The sequence below is a fragment of the Ovis canadensis genome, chromosome 1, assembly GCF_042477335.2.
Source record: "Ovis canadensis isolate MfBH-ARS-UI-01 breed Bighorn chromosome 1, ARS-UI_OviCan_v2, whole genome shotgun sequence".
NCBI classification, from domain to species: Eukaryota; Metazoa; Chordata; class Mammalia; order Artiodactyla; family Bovidae; genus Ovis; species Ovis canadensis.
Window position 1 is genome coordinate 104,373,631 of NC_091245.1, and position 19,264 is coordinate 104,392,894.

Here is a 19,264-nt window from a genome sequence, read left to right on the forward strand (position 1 = left end):
ACCACAATTCAAAAGCATCAATTCTTTGGGTTTACCCCAATACAAAATAAGAAGTTTAAAGTTTGAGGAAAAGAAAAGATTTCCTCGGCCTGGTGCAATATCCAGACCTATGGGGTCTGCAGGCTCACAAGGAGAAACCATTGCATGGTCCCCTGACTTTCTGGCTTTAGTGAATATGTTTAAAGTACTAGCTTTTATCACTAACATTTATATCAACTCTGCTTCCTCGAAACTGAAATCATCAATTAACAGCTGATATTGAAATACCTAATCTTCCTAGATTAGACGACCAGGAACTTTGGCTGGAAGACAGGAAAAAATAATATGGAGAAACGGAATTTCAGAGTCAAAATCAGGAGGTGAGAGAGAGAGAGAGAGATCAGAGACAGAGGCAAAGAGAGATCTAACAAGCCAAGTGATGACAAAGCCAGGAATATGTATGGAAAACTTTTACTGGGGGCTCTTCATATGTAGAGTCTTACTGAATTTTCACAACCTACAAGTACTATGAGGCAGGATAACAGGTGGCAGTGTAGGCTTTGCACTTGGAAACATGCCTGGTATAAGCACTCAGTATAAATCACATATTATCCTAAGATGGATGTTATTATTTTCACACTTTATTATTGAGGGAATTGGAACTTGAAAAGTTTAAACCAGTTACTAAGTGTCATTTCTGCTCCCCAGATGTCTCAGCAGTAAAGAATTCGCCTGCAGTGCAGAAGACTCAGGAGATGCAGGTTCAATCCCTGGGTTGGAAAGATCCCCAGGATGAGCGCATGGCTACCCACTCCAGTATTCCTGCCTGGAGAATCCCATGGACAGAGAATCCCAAGGAGCCTGGCGGGCTGCAGTCCACAGGGTTGCAGTTGAAGCGACTGAGTACACACACATAAGGACCATTTGTTAAGTAAAGGACGAAAGCAGGACTTGAACCCAAGGGTCTGAATCCAAGGTCCTCATTCTTAACCTGGGGGCTTTGATGCCCCCTCATTTCCCCTTCCAGCGATTTCCTTCTGAGATCCAGCCCCTCAACAAGTCTGTTCTCTCTATGATGACCTAGAGGGATGGGTTGGGAGTGGAGGTGGGAGGGAGACTCAAGAGAGAGGGGATATATGTATACTTATAGCTAATTCCTGGTGGCTCAGAGGTTAAAGCATCTGCCTGCAATGCAGGAAACAAGGGTTCGATCCCTGGATCGGGAAGATCCCCTGGAGAAGGAAATGGCAACGCACTCCAGTGTTCTTGGCTGGAGAATCCCATGGACAGAAGAGCCTGGTGGGCTATAGTCCACGGGGTTGCAAAGAGTCGGACACGACTGAGTGACTTCATTTTCACTTTCACAGCTAATTCACATTGTTGTACAAAAGAAATAACACAATGTTGTAAGGCAATTATCTTCCAATTAAAATTTAAAAAAATTAAAATAAAAAAAAAGAAACCTGTTTTGTGTTTCATCTCAGGAGTGCCTTGCTGCTAGCTAGCTGCCAACCAAACTCTAAGCCAAACATAAACAGATACCTATTAGTAAATGTAACCCTTTAAAGAAGGGTTTTAAAGACTAAAAAGACGGTGGACAAATGTCCAGTTGACAATCCAATGAGTGATAGACTTTTATTTAGTGGTAATTTCTTAAGCCAGAAATAGGAGAGAGGAGAAAGAAGAGAGCAGAAGATGACAACAGCCAGCAGAAATCACTACGTCTTCTCTCATCACTGTCACAAATGACTGGCTCCTCCATATCCACTTGCTAGCTCTACTCCAGAGTTGAACAGCAGGTGGAGCCAGGATTCTTGAGATGGGTGTAAGAGCTGCTTTTCAATAGCTTTGAAGAGATGGAGCTCTTGAACAAACTGATGGAGGTAAGAAAATGAAGATTGGGCTACAGCAAGACAATGCATCTAATACCAATTATCCCAGGGGCAGGGGGCTCAATTCTGGCCCACCCTGGACTTCATTTAGGTTCATTTGGGTTTTATGACATTTCTTATCCACTGTGAATACCAAATAAACCCTGCACTGGGACTCCCCATCCTCCCCAGTATCTTTACTCTTCCCTCCCTCAGTCCTCTCTTTCTGGACCAGCTCACTCTCATCCACTCAGTAAACATATATTGGGCTGAAATGAACTCAAGATCTCAGGTCTGCCCAGCAGCACAAGAGTCAGAGCCATCTTTCCAATAACCATTCAAGATGCTCTACTGCAAACACAAAGCTCTTATATTCAAACTCATTTTCTTCCAACACAAACCTCTTATGTTTCCTCACTGCCCATTAACAATAGAACTTCCCTGGTGGCTCAGTGCTAAAGAAACTGTCTGCAATGCGGGAGACCCAGGTTTGATCCCTGAGTTGGGAAGGTCCCCTGAAGAAGGGTGTGGCAGCCCCCTCCAGTTTTCATGCCATGGGGAATCCCATCAACAGAGGAGCCTGGCGGGCTACAGTCCGTGGAATCACAAGGAGTCAAACCTGACTGAGCATGCACTGCACATATTAACAATGGGAGCACCAGGAATCCTCTTTCTTAATTTTCTTCTTAGCTTTCCACTAACAAATCCCCTAACTTTGCCTCTCTGATGATGTTTGTCTCATTGGCACCCTCTTTCTTCCACACTTCCACTGCCTTCTTTCAGACTTGGAAATTTTTCTGATTTCTTTGAAACAACCTAGTTCAACTTTCACTCCACCACTCCATTCCCCAATGCACCCTACACTTTGCTGTCAGAAATATCTTCCAACACCTTAGGCATGATGATTCATCAGTGAATGATGATGTCCATTCATCAGTAAATGCCAAGATGAATTTCCTGGACCAGGGTTCAAGGCATCATGTGTGTCTGAACCCTGGTTGCCTTTCTTATTAATCCTATTACTACCCTAGACACACCCCTATTGCAACCACAAAGACCCCCTGGCCAGGTCTTTGAAAAACCAAGGAAAGAATTTCTTAAGAGGCAACGTTTTCCACTCTAGCATTGGAACCAGGCTTAACCCAACAGGTCAGAACTGGTCAGAAGCATCAGACTCAATTTCTTTAGAACAGGCAGGATTTACCTTAGATTCCAAGGGATGGCCACTCCTTGATTTAAAAAAAAAAATCATAGAATCCAGAAAACTGTGAATTTCAGGAAGAGATACTGAGAAGAAGTGCTAAGGTAATCCTTGAATTTGAACCAGGGGGTATAGAGCTTTAAAAATAGATTCCAGAATTTCATGCTAAAAACATAGGGAGGACAGGAGAGTCAAAACAGCTGTGCTAGGTCCTAGGAAGCTCTCCTAGAAAGATAAACAACAGCCAAGTTCAAAGGAGTTAAGATTTGGGAGGCTAGGGGAAGAAAGAGAGACCAGGGGCCAACAGAGCCTTTCTGCTGCCAGCAACAACAAGGTTCCCTGTCCTTAGAGTTCAGTACCCTTCACCGTAGCCTGATTTCACCAGCATGAATTTTGAGGGTTGGGGAGGATGAGAGAGCAAAGGAGCCTGTTCTCATGTTCAAAGACTTGAGTTGAGCTGGGAGCTCTGGAGCCATACAACAATCGCTCCTTGATGATGTAGCAATGAGGTCACAAGTGGCTGTCTCCTTCTCTCCTCTTCCGGCTTCCTCACAGCTGGGCAGAGGAACCAGAGGGGAAAATACACCTTCCCGGGCACAGCCACAACATCCACCTCACTCGACTACTTGTCAGCTTCAGGAACAACACAAAGGGGTGAGTCGCGTGTCAACAACTGGAAATGCCCCATCTTTTACCTCTCCTTTCTGGGGAATGACCCACCACAGCCCAGGCACTGAACAAGGTTGAAATGACGGCCACGTTTGGGTGAGAGTTTCCTCTCATTCTCAGTAGCAAGAACTAGCTACAATTCATTTGCAACAGTGATTCTTAACCATTTTGGAGTTCGGTGTAATTATCTGTCTCTTCAGAAAGTCATACTTACTTTAAAACAAAAGTAGATTTAAACATTTATTTTTATACTGTTAAAGGAAATCCAAGATGTGCCAAGTTGATCCAACTTGCAAGTATTGTTAGAGACTTAAGAGCTCTGTCCATATCTAGAAGTCAAACAGTCTATAGAGGAAGACTTAGCTCAGGGCAAAATTTAACAGAGGGGGGAAAAGGAATTCCTCCTGAAAATCATGTTTTGTGGCTCTGACATTCGTATTTTCAGAGAAACTAGAAGTTCCCTGTTTATCTCCTCTTAACTTCTTCCCTCACCCTAATCAACTAGGAGAGGAGTTTCCAGAGTGGTCCATGGGAGCCCAGCCATGGTAGGGATTCAACTCTTTCCATCCTCATTCCCCAAATTTAAAAAAAATAATAATAAATTCTTCAGGTTTTGAAGGCTTAGACAGGACATAGAATTGAAATAAGTGTCCTAGGTCACTAAGCCCACTAATATATCCTCCCATTCAATTTTCAGAGGGATGGGGAGGTGTTCTTACGGGAGTTCTTTAACTCTGTTCTCATGTCATGGATGCCTTTAGAAATATGGACTTCCAAACTTATGGACTCCTCGGAATAATGTTTTTAAATGAATGAACTAAAATGCATGGGGTTGTGGAAGATGCTGATTACACTGGTAAATATGTGGCTAAGTATGGTTCTTATGTTGGGTTTGGACAGGGTCCCAGGACCCTAGGCTTAGAACTCCTACTCTAGGGGCTATGGAACGAAGACAAGGATAAATGCAGAGAAAGCAAAGTAAGGGTGACGAGATCAAGAAATGTTGTCACTAGTGCACTGCAAGGACAAGAAGACAACCCTTAGATAAGAATTCTGTCCAGAGCCTGAACATGTCCCAGGAAAGGCTTTCTTAAGAATAAGCTGGGCACAGGGCAGGACGCATGAGGAGCAGGAGGCCCCCCTCCCACCTTGCAGTATGGTCTCCCACAAACAACCTGTCATGTATTTCTTTACAGGGCTCAGAGAATCAGGAAGGAATGTCGAGTGATGATAAAAATAAACCTGGTGAACCCAAGAATGAGCCCAAGCAATGTGAGCCCGGGTGTGAACAGAAGTGTGAAACGAAATGCCAGCCCAGCTGTTTAAAGAGGCTGCTGCAGCGGTGCTCTGAAAAGTGCCAGCCACCAAAGTGCCCACCACCGAAGTGTCCCCCATGTCCCCAATCGTGCCCCCCACCATGCCCCCCACCCCCAAAGTGCCCTCCACCATGCCCCCCGCCCTGCCCTCCTAAGCCATGTGTCAAGTCCTGTCCTCCCAAATGCCCACCGCCCTGCCCACCCCCAGAGTGAGGCACCAAGGATGCCACCCAGCCCACTACCTCCACCATCTCATCATGTCCACCACCGAGGGGCTGAGAGCTGAAGCCATGAACTGACAAGTAAACGAGTTCCTCTGCTGTGCAAGACTTCCTTCTCCTGGTTTCTTGGCAGTTGGGGGTGGGTCTGTCTTCCAGCTTTATACCAGTAAGAAGCAATCCCCTGGGGCGGTGAGGCTAGGACCCAGGCCCTCCACACTCAGCAACCTTGGAAGATGGCCACGCGTCTGACCCCACCTGCTGCAAGGAGGGATGCGGCATCTTCTGAGGGGCGCACCCGGGGAACATGCCCCTGCTAGAGCACCACCTGAGAAAGCTATAAACAGGGCTATCGAAGTGGCATCCCCAGGGGACACACTGAGCACAAGGCGGGAAGCGGGCGTGAGGCGGAAAAGGAGCGGACATTGGGGAAAGACCCAGGAAAGTCAAGGAAAGAGGTCTGCCATGGATTTTAGTCCCACTGCATGATGCCTGGGCAGAACCTTCTGGAAACAGGCTGCATGTGTTTAAACTCCAGCTCTGCTTCCCTCTGGCTTCCCTGCTGGCTCAGACGGTGAAGAATTTGCCTGCAATACAGGAGACCTGGGTTCAATTCCTGGGTCAGGATTGAACAGGGCATGGCAGCCCACTCCAGGATTCTTGCCTGGAGAATCCTCATGGACAGACGAGCCTGGCGGGCTACAGTCCATAGGGTCGCAAACAGTCAGACATGACTGAGGTGGCTTAGCACGCACACAGCTGCAGGGAGTGCACATCAAAGTGGCTCAGTTCACCAAAGGGAAGTTATCATTTATATTGCTGGGAAGGATATTAGCATGAGGAGGGGGCATGTAAAATTAAAGAGAGAACTGCAGGAGCCAGGACTTTAGGACCTGAGAGTGTGGACTCACTGCTCCCATCTCAATTTCCCTCATCTCCACCAGTCTCCACTTCTCTTCAGGATGGGTCTCCTCACCCTTAGAGCCCCCTGCATGCGCCATGGTCTTTGACCAGGAGGACCCAGCTTGTTGATGGATGTGGTATGAGGCACTCCTGTTATTTCCCGAAAAGAAATCTGATTGCTTCTTTCCAAAAACAAGGCCACAGCTCACAACATCTGAGCAGAAGTAGGTTTAGGATTCTCTGCTATCACAGAGGTAATGAAAGAGGCCAGATCTGAGGTACTTCCTGTGGAACCATGGCCCATAAACAGCTTTCTATCCCTTTGAGTCTGGAAAATGGTTTAGGACAGCAAAGGGTACAGTAAGTACAGATAGTTCAAAATGTTCCCAAGAAAAGACATCTGGGGCCCCCATCAGGCCAAGGTCATATAATCAGCTCGTTGCAGAAGCACTTTTAGGACACAAGAGCTAGACAAGGCCTTTAGGGTACAATCCTCTCATTTCTTCAGATGTCAAAACAACTATTTGTCTCCTCTGATATACAGACCCTTGAGGGTCTCAGGATCTCCTAGCAAGAATGGGAGCTTGGCACCCACACTGTAAGGTCCTGCAGAGAGGTTCCTCCTGGATGCAGGAACCTCTGAAAATCTGATGTAGGGAATAGGGGCAGGGGGGCCACATTCAACTGTTGGTAACAGGTGGGAAACTCTTCTACCCGCTAGAAATCCAAAAGAAAAGAGCGGAGAGAGAGAAGGAAAATATAGAACAATAAGGTATCATTCTTATTCACATATTTAATGACCATTTTCTCATGCTAGAATAATTTTTATTTAAAAATTTAAGTTAATCTTTTCCCTCTCACCAAAACAAATCTCTGGAAGACAAACACATCAAAAAGACAAAACATAAAAGCACCAGAAGAAAACTATTCAAATAATCTGAGTATGTGATGGGTCTTTGTAGGCATAACCCCAAGGCAGAAACCATATTTACGTATCTAAACTTATGTAAATACATATATATGATATTATACATAAAATTTATAATGATCATTTTTAAATAATAAACCCCAGAACCCCAATGCTAAACACTGTGCCACTATTGGTGAAAGTGTAAATAGACAAAATTCTTTTAGAAAATAATTTGAGGAATATGATATGTATCAAAAGCATAAAGTGATTCAACTCTTGGACCCAATTGTTCCTTGTCCTGGAATCCATGCAAAGAAAAATAATTCCAAAATGAAAAAAGTCTATGTAAAGCAAATTATCACAGTGTGACTTAGAGACAATTTAATCTAACCGAGATTTGAATAAATTTGGACTTATTATTTAATGAAACATTATATAAACATTAATGGAATGTATGGCATAAACAATTATGTTTAATCCAAAATTTCTTTAATAATGATAATAATAATAAAAGGAAATTTGTCAGCATTCTATAGTCACTTTCAGTTCAGCTCAGTCGCTCAGTCGTGTCCGACTCTTTGCGACCCCATGAATCGCAGCACACCAGGCCTCCCTATCCATCACCATCTCCCAGAGTTCACTCAGACTCATGTCCATTGAGTCCGTGATGCCATCCAGCCATCCCATCCTCGGTCGTCCCCTTCTCCTCCTGCCCCCAAACCCTCCCAGCGTCAGAGTCTTTTCCAATGAGTTAGCTCTTCTCATGAGGTGGCTAAAGTACTAGAGTTTCAGCTTCAGCATCATTCCTTCCAAAGAAATCCCAGGGCTGATCTCCTTCAGAATGGACTGGTTGGATCTCCTTGCAGTCCAAGGGACTCTCAAGAGTCTTCTCCAACACCACAGTTCAAAAGCATCAGTTCTTCGGCGCTCAGCCTTCTTCACAGTCCAACTCTCACATCCATACATGACCACAGGAAAAACCATAGCCTTGACTAGACGGACCTTAGTCGGCAAAGTAATGTCCCTGCTTTTGAATATGCTATCTAGGTTGGTTATAACTTTTCTTCCAAGGAGTAAGCGTCTTTTAATTTCATGGCTACAGTCACCATCTGCGGTGATTTTGGAGCCCAAAAAAATAAAGTCTGACACTGTTTCCACTGTTTCCCTGTCTATTTCCCATGAAGTGATGGGACCGGATGCCACGATCTTCGTTTTTTGAATGTTGAGCTTTAAGCCAACTTTTTCACTCTCCTCTTTCACTTTCATCAAGAGGCTTTTTAGCTCCTCTTCACTTTCTGCCACAAGGGTGGTGTCATCTGCATATCTGAGGTGATTGATATTTCTCCCGGCAATCTTGATTCCAGCTTGTGTTTCTTCCAGTCCAGGGTTTCTCATGATGTACTCTGCATAGAAGTTAAATAAGCAGGGTGACAATATATAGCCTTGATGTACACCTTTTCCTATTCGGAACCAGTCTGTTGTTCCATGTCCAGTTCTAACTGTTGCTTCCTGACCTGCATACAGATTTCTCAAGAGGCAGGTTAGGTGGTCTGATATTCCCATCTCACAAAGAATTTTCCACAGTTTATTGTGATCCACACAGTCAAAGGCTTTGGCATAGTCAATAGAGCAGAAATAGATGTTTTTCTGGAACTTTCTTGCTTTTTCCATGATCCAGCGGATGTTGACAATTTGATCTCTGGTTCCTCTGACTTTTCTAAAACCAGCTTGACCATCAGGAAGTTCACGGTTCACGTATTGCTGAAGCCTGGCTTGGAGAATAGTCACTTTAGGACAATGGAATTATGGGTAACCTGTGAAGTAGTTTTATTTTCTGCCTTTTTATTAATAGGCTTTTATTTCTTTTGTAATATGAAAAAGTGATATAATCATGAATGCCTCAGAGACACTCAAGCTCCTCTCATTTGCTTAAATGAACAAAAAAAGAGAAAAAGGAAGAACGTCTTTCTCCACCTCTCCTCTCCTGAGCACGCCTCTGCTCTGGTGCCTGCCTCCAAGGCTGAGCGGCTCCACGGCAGCGTGGCTCAGGGACTGGGGCTCTCCTGGAAGCCCTGAGGTCACGGCACAGACTGGATGGAGGCCAGCTCTGAGAACATGAAACCATCCATCTGCCAATTTAGTTCTCTTTTCTACTATGTAAATGAAACAAAAGATAGGCATCTCTTAATGGCTACTTTCCCAGCGGGGGAGGGGAAAAAAAAACCTGGATCAAAGGCAATTCAGCAGGAAGATGGCTGGAACGTAATGAGTGTGCCACCTCCCTGCAGAATGCCATAATTACTCCCAGCCCCAGCAGCAGTCACCTGCTCCAAAAGGTAGAGTGAGTGAGTGAGTGAGTGAAGTCGCTCAGTCGTGCCGACTCTTTGCGACCCCATGGACTGTAGCCTACCTACCAGGCTCCTCCTTCCATGGGATTCTCCAGGCAAGAGTACTGCAGTGGGTTGCCACTTACTTCTCCACCAAAAGGTAGAGGGTTGTGTAAACCAGCAACACCTGAAGTGTGGCACCCTGAGAATCTGTGCAGTGCCAGGATGACGGCTCCCAGAGAATGTGAGGGGGCAGGACAAAGCCTTCTGCTTCCCTGGGAAAGCCGTTCTGAGGGTCCGTCAGAAGGGCAGGAAGAGGATGCTCTACCCTAGACTCCCTTGCATCATGTTTTCTCTAGAACCAGGGAGTGTACCGTCAGTCTTGGAAAAACACTTCTAAGTCTTCCAATGAGGCCAGCTGGGGGCAACAGGCAAGGTGAGCCAGTGCTATGAAAGGATGTGACCAGAATACAAGGATGTCTCGCTTTGAAGCTGAAAGGAGCCTTAGAGATCAGGTTCACTAATCCCGCGCCTCTAACACATGGAACTGGGGAGATGGCAGGAAGTAACCAGTTACCAAACCTGTACTATTTTCCCATTCTGCTTCCACGTGACCAGATATTCCAGCCAGGGACACATACAGGCTCGCCCTGGGAGGCTTTACTGAACACAGGTCATAACTGCTTCTATGTCACAGCTGTTGATGGTCAGCAAACAGATCAGTAAATGCAGAACGTCAAATGCCAAATATTAATACATAAGGATTCCAAGGTACAAACTGATCATAAAATGCATACTGGGGTATTTTTAGTTGCACCTGTCTTCCAGGCACAGGAAACATCAAGTATCTCACTTAGAGAGCTCCATGCTCTCTCCCAGGCTAGGAGGAAGTGATGCTCAGCTGGAAAGCTACTCCCCAGCTGGGACCCGGGAGACCACGAATTGCCGGGGTCCAGCCCCGGTGGATCCAGGGTGATTCGAAGGTGGGGACGGAGTCGGCGTCTTTGGAAATAACTTATTTAATTACAAATAGAAAGGGATTAGAGGATTAGCAGAGAAAAAGAGGCTGAATAACTTGGCTCACATGGGATACCAATCACCACCTACGCAGGCCGCAGGCATCTTCCTGTTCTCCCGAAGGAGAGGTGGCACTGAGGCCCCCCCGGTCTGATCTTAGAAACCCAGGCAAAATTAATAGGCTTGGTGGGTACCCATGCACCAGATGGGAATTCAGCCAGAAAATAGTAGGAGAGAAAAAGGGGGCTGAATAACTTGGTTTATGTGGGATACCAATAAAATTCCAAGACAAGGAATTTGCACCATCTACGTTGGGCCACCGGTGCCACTGGAATATCAGAAGATGCCCCTCCTTGGGCTCCTTCTCGCGTGGGCTTGAAAACCGGGGCAAGTAAGTAGACTTGGAGGGCACCCACACTCCAGATGGGAATTCAGCCAGAAAAATGGGGAGCAGAAAAGAACGACATGAGGGAATCAGTCTTTCTGGAAACTGATCCGATTTCTTTATTTTTGGGTTAGCTTATATACCTTTTGTTACACATAGGGATGAATACAGAGTCACGCGGGGGTCAGCAGTCCTGACCTTTATCAAAATCAGGTGCTTCACATACATGTATAAAAAAGGTACATCATCTTCTCGCCATGAGTGAGACCTGCTGACATTTTATGATCCTTTCTTTCTGATAACCAAAAAACTTATTTCTTCCAAGGGTGTTTTTTCTTAAACCAGGCACCACCCTCCAGATAAAGTTACATTCCTATATGGTGAGGGTGTAGTGAGTTACAATCAAGAAAGGAATTTATTTAACCCAAGGTTAACATGATTAGTCTTAAAGGTTAATACTTATTTCTCCTATATGCTTAAAGGTTAATATTTATTTCTTCTATATGTTAGTTATATTCATTATAAGGGTAGGGAACATGGAGATTTAGCAGCAAACATCAGCCCAAAAAATGAAAATCCTTTCACCAATGCTCCCCTTAAGATCTATTTAGTCTTAAGATATGATAAAGTTACATTTTTACATAGCAAGGACATAGTGATTTATAACAAAGTACAGTGATCTATTACAAAAGAGAAAATCCATTAACTCAAAAAGTCTAGTATCGCTAACATCAAAAACTACTATATTTCCTTTGCTATATTCCAAATACATTGATTAATATATTCCCAGGTGCCTAAGGTTATGGAGGCCTGGTGGCAATCATTGGCTCAACAATGAGAAAAGCCCTATGCTAATTAAGACTCTCAAAATACTCCAAAATTCTCTGTGCTGTTTATGGTTAAGAGGTAGTAAACAATCATGTGGCAGGAGTATGGATAATCCTGTCACACAAGCTAGTCTGTCAGCAGAGAGGTTTGACCTGAGACATCCTTGTTCCACCCAGAGCAGGGAATTAGCAGCAATTATTGACACAACAAATGGAAAAACCCTTCACCAATATAATTTCTAACCAACCCATTATACTAATAATTTCTAACTCCCCAAAAGAATTTGCCTTTAGTAAGTCTAAAACATCTCGTGCCTCTCAGATGGGAGGCTATTAACAATTACATGTGGCCGGACGAACCTATACAGGTGGGCTAGATAACCTTCAGAGGAGTCCGTAAGCTGAAACACTCTTGTCACGCCCAAGAATTTTTATTGCCTTGGAGCTGCACGTTTACTCCTTCTCTGAGAGAAACGGTTATGGGGGAGAGCCCCCCGTAAGGTCAGAGGTGTAGCTGAGAGCATAAAACAGACTCTGGCTTTGGGGTTAGATGCTCGGGAACAGGGGGTTTCCTGAGGCTTGATCACGCCTTTGCGTATGCCAAGCCTCCTTCCTCATGACCTTTGCCATGGGCGGAGTTCCTCACACTGGCCCCCGGCAACGAATCACGGTAGGAGTCAGAAGGGGACTTTGTCATCACTGGATATGAGAGTTGGATGCGGCATTTAACAGGCCCTCAGTGTCCAGATGAGGAAACAAAATTCCAGAGAGGAAAACAATGTACCCAAAGTCACAGTGGCTTTGTTGTTGGAAGAGTACAGGATTTCTGACTCTCTTTTATGCCAAGATAATCCAGAACCCAGACTCAAAGGGAAAAGGACTGAAGACCAATATCAAGCCCAAACAACTTAGGAACATTATTTTCCCCATTTTCTGTTAGTGGTCTTTAACCCAGAGGTCATGAACCCCCCTGAAAGTGAAGGTTTGTATATATAGGTACATCTTCATGCATGAGTGAGTGCTCATTCATTCAGTCATGTCTGACTCTTCATGACCCATGGACTGTAGCCCACCAGTCCATGGGATTCTCTGTCCATAGAATTCTCTAGGCAAGAATACTGGTGTGGGTTGCCATTTCCTTTTCCAGGGGATCTTCCTGACCCAGGGATGGACCCTGCATTTCCTGTGTCTCCTGCATTGGCAGGCAGATTCTTTACCATTGAGCCACCTGGGAATGTCTTCATCACTCCCAAACTGTTAAGAACTACTGACTGGTCTGTGTCTTTGTTGCCTCCTTAAAGTTATATAGAATCCCCAATACAGTAGTTTCCTAGATGTTTTTACATGGACAAGTCCCTAGTCCAGACATGAGCTCACCATATAACCTCGAACAAGGCCCTACACACTTTTGTACCTCAATTTCCTCATCTTAAAAAAATGCAGCCAATAAATGATTCCTTGTCTCCTGTTTAAAGCACATGCTTGGCTAAAACAAGCAAGTGGAATCCAGTGGCCCCTCATGTCCCCTCTGGGCCCATGGCCTGTGATCCAGAGCCTCTCCCATGACCTCTGAGTCAGACTCCCTGCGTGGTGACACAGGAGGAAAGGAAGTGACAAGAGAGGTGGACTCGGCTCTGGGAATCCACACGCTCCTTAGGCTCTCCAGAAGCACCTGCTCCCCAGGAAACGGGACGAGATACATTCAGCTTTATCAGAGCCACTGTCCTATGATAAGCTGATGGGGCCAGCCGAGTGATTCAGAGGAGTCTGGGAACTTTTATGCTATGAACAAAGGAGGTAGTTATTTGATGGGAAAGGGGGAAAAGCAATGTCCTGCACACACCTGACTCTCTTCTGCTGACCCTATTTAATTACACCCTTGCTCTCAATAATGACAATTACAGAAATCTAAAATCTTAAATCTTAGGTGGCATTGAATCAGATTGTCCCCAGTCTCGCTGGAGGGCTAGGGATGATTACAGAAACTACTTAGTCACCATATCTTAAGATGTAGGCTGGGACAATCTCCCCAAAGGTGTCCCAGCCCCGATCCGAATACTGGGCCACTAAGGCTGATTTTTGAGGGTTCAGACCCCAAATACTCATCTCTGTACCAAGGAAAAGACAGGTCACGTAAGGTCACCCAGCCACCTGGCTAGATCACTTCCGCATGCGTAAGACAGAAGACTGGGTCTTCCTGTGGGTGGATTACAACCCAGTCGAGGAGGAAGAGCCCGCAACACACATGCACACTTCAAAGTCATGTAGATATGAGGCTGACCATTCATGATCACATGTATGGTATCACCGAATGTCAGAAATGGAATGGACTCAACTGATTTCTAATCTAACTTGCTTGTTTAAAGACGATGAACATGAAGCCAGAAAGGGCCAGGGACTTGCCTGAAGTCGCACATCTTGCTGGGGACAGAGCCAGGTCTCTGGAGTCTCCGCAGAAGTCTGTCTACTGCATCTCAATGCATAGAAAAGTACCAATCAAAGACCAGGTGCTGGGGCACTCGGAAAGGAAAGAGGACAAGGAGGACTGGGGGGACCAAGAAGGCTTCATGGAGGAGGTGAGTCCTGGACAGACTCAGACTGCGCTACAATTCTGTAAGCAGTTGATGGCCCTAGGTGTTGGTGCATATGTTTTCTAACTTATTTATTACTTGAAATCTGTGAAACAGTATTATCCCTTTTCAACAAAAGGAAATTGAGGCTCTAAGAAGCTAAATAGCTTATCCAGTATTACACACACTGTATGTAACAGAGTAACCCCTAGGTCAGTGGGATCCCGAGTCCATTCTTTCTCCATGCATTATTGAAACCGAGTCTTTGTCTGATACACTTAAATAAAGGAGTATTAAGCTGAGAGTTTAGTTCTTCATTTGAGACTTCCCTCCCCCAGAGTCGCCAAGAACCTTAGACGCTGGGAAGGCATGCTAATTTTCTGTTACTGCTATAATAAGTCAACACAACTTTAGTGGCTTACAACATCAGAAATTTATTATCATCCAGTTCTGGAAGTCATAAGTCTGACATAGGTCTCTCTGAGCTAAAATCAAAATGCCAGCAACTCTACATGTCTTTCTAGAAGCTTTAGGAGAGAATCTCAGATCTAGAAGCTGTCCACATTCCTAGGCCAGGGTCCCCTTCAGCATCTACACACCCTGCGGTGGCCAAATCTTTCTCACATCACATCACTCTGTCACTGACTCTTCTGCCTGTTTGCACTGAAGCACCCTTGTGATTGCACTGGACCCACTTCAATGTGATCGGCTCAGAGTCAGTCATTTTCAAGGAGCTGAAATCTGGGCTCCTCCTAACTGCCTTCACCCTCCTCCTTGAGAAGTTTCTCCATTGTTCTGTACATCCATTTGGTCTCCTCCTCCCGCAGCTTAGCCAAAGACGCAGAAATCCATTCTGCATGAGCAAGGTCTTCTGGGGCATCCTGCTGCAGAAAACTTGGAGATCTCAACCAAGCAGGCCTTCTCCCCTAATCTCTCACCCATCCCTTTCCTGCATCAGCCTCAGCGTCTCCCCTCAACAGGCTCCTAATGAAGATGCCTTCCTCCAAGCTCCCTAGAAGGTCCCTGCCCACCCTCCTTGCCTGGTTAGTTCCTACTGTCCAGTAAAACATGGCACAGACATCTCCTCCTCTGGAAGCCTTCTAGAACCTTCCACTCAAGGCTAATGTAGCGGCCTTCTTCTGGGATGTGGGGGCTTACCTCTGTCCATCTTTCCCATGAGACTGTGAGCCCCTTGAAAGCAAAGCTGCAAATGACTGAATGAATGAATGCATTAATAAACTCAATGACAGAGAATCCCTTGCTTCCTAGGACTCCCAAGCAGTTGCTTTGTCTCTTAGACCAATGTCCCTCAACCTTTTTGGCACCAGGGACCAGATTCTTGGAAGACAATTTTTCCATGGATGGGGATGGGTTAGGTGGGGGGTGGTTCAGCCAATAATGTGAATAATGGGGGAGGCAGCAGATGAAGCTTTGCTAGCCCATCACTCACCTCCTGCTAGGTGGCCTGGTTCCTAATGGCCACAGACCAGGGACCCCTGTCTTAGACAGCATTCCACAGAAAAGATAAAGGAGATGAAGAGGGAAAGGAGAAATGGAAGGAGGAGATGAAAAACAAAGAGAAGAGGAAGGAAGAGGAGAGCCCCCCATTCTATACCTGATCATCCAGTTCCCAGATTCCCCAAATGACCTATCTCTTCAGATACTCCCATAGGTCTTCCAAATCCTCTCCTGGTCCCCCACACCCCACTCCCACTGCAGCCTAGAAGATTATGTCCTCACAGGAGCATCAGCACCACTCCCCTGGCTGGCCTCTGTCCCCTCCCCACTCCAGCATCTGTCCCTCTCCAGGACATTGAGGGGGCCAGGCTGGTGCTACATCAGTTCTCCATGTACCAGTCCTGAAGGCCAAAATGTCACCTGGTCTCCCCCAGTTCACCTTTTGAAAACTTTTCAGGAACAAGCATCCAAAAACTATGTAAATCTTTGAAGGCTTTTCTGATTTTAGCCTCTTTTGGGAAATGACCTAAACCTATCTCTTCAAGCTTTACAATCCCTAAAAACTGGTCAAACAAGCACAATTAGCAAACAAGCACAAGTCACCACATTGTGATTGAAGGGCTTCTTGTACAATGAATGTTTTCCCATTTTCCATTAAGTGAAATCCTTCTCTGCCTCCCTTTGTCTCTCATTCACCTTCTTCCTTTAATTAAGGCATTTACTCCCATCAATAATCATTTCTCTTTCACTTACTCAGTCGTACAGCCCCCACCACCTAATAAGCTACAATCCAAGATAGAAATAAGATCTTGTATGCAAATAACTGGAATTGCTAAATAACAATGCATGCTAAGCCACTTCAGTCGTGTCCAACCTTTTGTGACGCCATGAACCGCAGTGCGCCAGGCTTCTTCCCTGTCCTTCACCATCTCCCAGAGTTTGCTCAAACTTATGTCCATTGAGTCAGTGATGCCATCCAACCATCTCATCCCTTGTTGTCCCCTTCTCCTGCCTTCAATCTTTCCCAGCATCCAGGTCTTTTCCAAGGAGTCGGCTCTGCACATCAGGTGGCCAAAGTATTGGAGCTTCAGTTTCAGCCTGCCAGGTTCCTCTGTCCAGGGGATTCTCCAGGCAAGAATACTGAAGTGGGTTGTCATTTCCTTCCCCAGGGGATCTTCCCAACCCAGGAATTGAACCTGAGTCTCTTATGTCTCCTGTGTTGGCAGGTGGGTTCTTTACCACTAGCTGGGAAGCCAACAACAATGGTAAATGTCACATAAATAACACAAACAAGATGCTGTGAGAGTTCAGAAAGAGACAGAAGTGTTTCTAGTTTAACCAGGAAAGGCTCCTTGGAAGACAGAAGACCAGAGTGGAGCCTTGACACATGCTTAGGATTTCAAAAGGCCCTGGAAAGGAAGGCACACAAGATGGGAGTGGCAGCCCAGAGACTTACAAGGAGAGAAAACTAGGTGTGCTGGCTTTGGAACTTTTCCTTTCATCCCTCTAACTTTTATTAACCTGAGCTCTAATAAAAGCTTTTCCAGAAGGCAAGGTGACAGATCAGCCTTGCTTGGTCCATCCTGTTTTCTCGGTCACTATGAAAGCTCTGAGTAGCTAACTCCACTCTTAGAAGTGCCATAAGTCAGGGTTGAGAAGATGAAGATTATCTGCTTTCTCCCTTTTTTTCTTTCCCTCCACCCTACTTTACAACCCAAGAGTGACAAATGACTCCAATTTCCCTCCAGATCTCCTTTCAAGAAATCACCCTCTGCAGGAGGCTGTAGGTTGTCTGTCTGTTTGGGCCCTATCTTCCTCGTGTCCAAAGGAGAGTGACTTTGAAGAAGGATCTAGTGGAAATGACTGAAAGGGGCCATACATCCCTTGACCCAGACAGACTTCAGACTTTAGGCATGAATTCTTACATGGCTGAAGATGAGATGAGCAAGGCGGATCTTATCTCACCATATCCTGAACCAGTCTGGGCAGACAGGGGACCCAGTCCTAGTTCTGAGGCTGAGATAACGTTTTATGAACATTCTTTTGCGGCTGCCTCTAATGAGAGAGATCTGACGGGAGCCCCTCCCTGCTGAGGTCTGGTGAGGACCCAGAGGCCAAAAGAGAGGCTGATTAACAGGCATCCCAAGCAATGACTCAAACCATAGGCAATTTCAGATGAAGCTCGTTATGGTGACTCCACAATTAAGACCTCAGCCCACGTGGCCAGTCAGTCTGGCAGGAGGCTGGACCAAGCACTGTATAAAAGTCCCTACCAGACTGGGCTCCTCCATCCACATCCTTTGTAGAGGCTTGTAGAAGATCAGGTAAGTGGGGACATCTGTGCCCTCTCTCTCCCTTTCAGTTCTCTTTCTGTTCTCTCCTCCTCCACTGGACTGTACTTTCTATTGATTTTTTGAAGTGGTTTGCCGCTTCTTAGGGCTTCCCAGGTGGCTCAGAATCTGCCTGCCAATGCAGGAGATGCAGGAATCATGGGTTCAGTCCCTGGGTGAGGAAGATCCCCTGGAGGATGAAAGGGCAGCCCACTCCAGTATTCTTTGCCTGGAGAATCCTACGGACAGAGGAGCCTGGGGGGCTGCAGTCCATGGGGGTCGCAAAGAGTCAGACATAGCTGGGCATGCACACACACACACCAGTTCTTGGGCTTCTCAAACCTTTCTGTGTATTCTACCTAGTCTCTTGCAACTAAATTTCAAAAGGGATTAGTCAAATAGAATAGAAAGAAAAGATCTATAGGAGGACTGGAGTTTGGGGGTTGGGGGCTATAGATATTGACAAAAGCTATGAGAATATCGTCAACTAGGAGATGGGCGTCAGAAAGAGCTGAAGTAGGGATAGAATGAGAAAGGAATAAAAACCAGCAGAGAAGTGAATTCTCAGGGTTAATAATCATTTATTCCCCATTCCCCTCTCTCAGACCTTCATTTTCAGCCTTCTATGGTTAATGCATCTATTTTCAAAGCTTATGTTTGTTTCAGGTCCTGCCAATCACCCTAGGATGTCCTTCAATGAGCAGCAGTGCAAACAGCCATGTGTGCCTCCTCCGTGTCTTCAAAAGCCCCAAGAGCAGTGCCAGGCAAAGGCTGAGGAGGTGTGCCTCCCCCCGTGTCAGGACCCCTGCCAAGAGAAGTGCCCAACAAAAGTTCAAGAGGTGTGTGTTTCTCAATGTCAGGCATTAAGCCAAGACAACTGCCCACAACAAAGCCAAGACCCATGTCTCCCTCTGTGTCAAGACCAATGTCCATCTCAGTGCACGGAGCCCTGCCAGGAGTTATCTCAGACAAAATGTGTGGAGGTTTGCCCACAGAAAATCCAGGAGAAGTGCCTACCCCCTGGCAAGGGGAAGTAGTTGCTCATAATGCTGTGTGGGGGTCCAGAAGATGATCCCAACCCCAACCCACACCATGGTGACCTTTCCTTATGGGTACCTCTGTGTGCACCCTGCTCTCACCTCCCGGCTTCCTCAGGACTTGGTCTGTGTCTCTGAAGACAGTTCTCTCTGTATTTCCTCAACCTCTGTGAATACATATGGTTGTCAACAATCTATTAGAAGGTCTTAGCTGTCAGAATGATGTGGTTATCAAGGAAGACCACA

General features: G+C 45.8%; 2 protein-coding genes across 2 annotated transcripts; both read left to right on the forward strand.

The window, feature by feature from the left end:
- The first annotated feature begins 4,937 nt into the window (after nucleotides 1-4,937).
- Nucleotides 4,938-5,249, forward strand: LELP1 (late cornified envelope like proline rich 1). Its single transcript, XM_069571465.1, has one exon. The coding sequence runs from the start codon at nucleotides 4,938-4,940 to the stop codon at nucleotides 5,247-5,249; it is 312 nt and encodes a 103-aa protein (XP_069427566.1).
- A 13,418-nt stretch (nucleotides 5,250-18,667) lies between these two features.
- PRR9 (proline rich 9) lies at nucleotides 18,668-19,018 on the forward strand. Its single transcript, XM_069571473.2, has one exon. It carries the CDS (start codon nucleotides 18,668-18,670, stop codon nucleotides 19,016-19,018), a length of 351 nt encoding a protein of 116 aa, XP_069427574.1.
- Nucleotides 19,019-19,264: the final 246 nt, after the last annotated feature.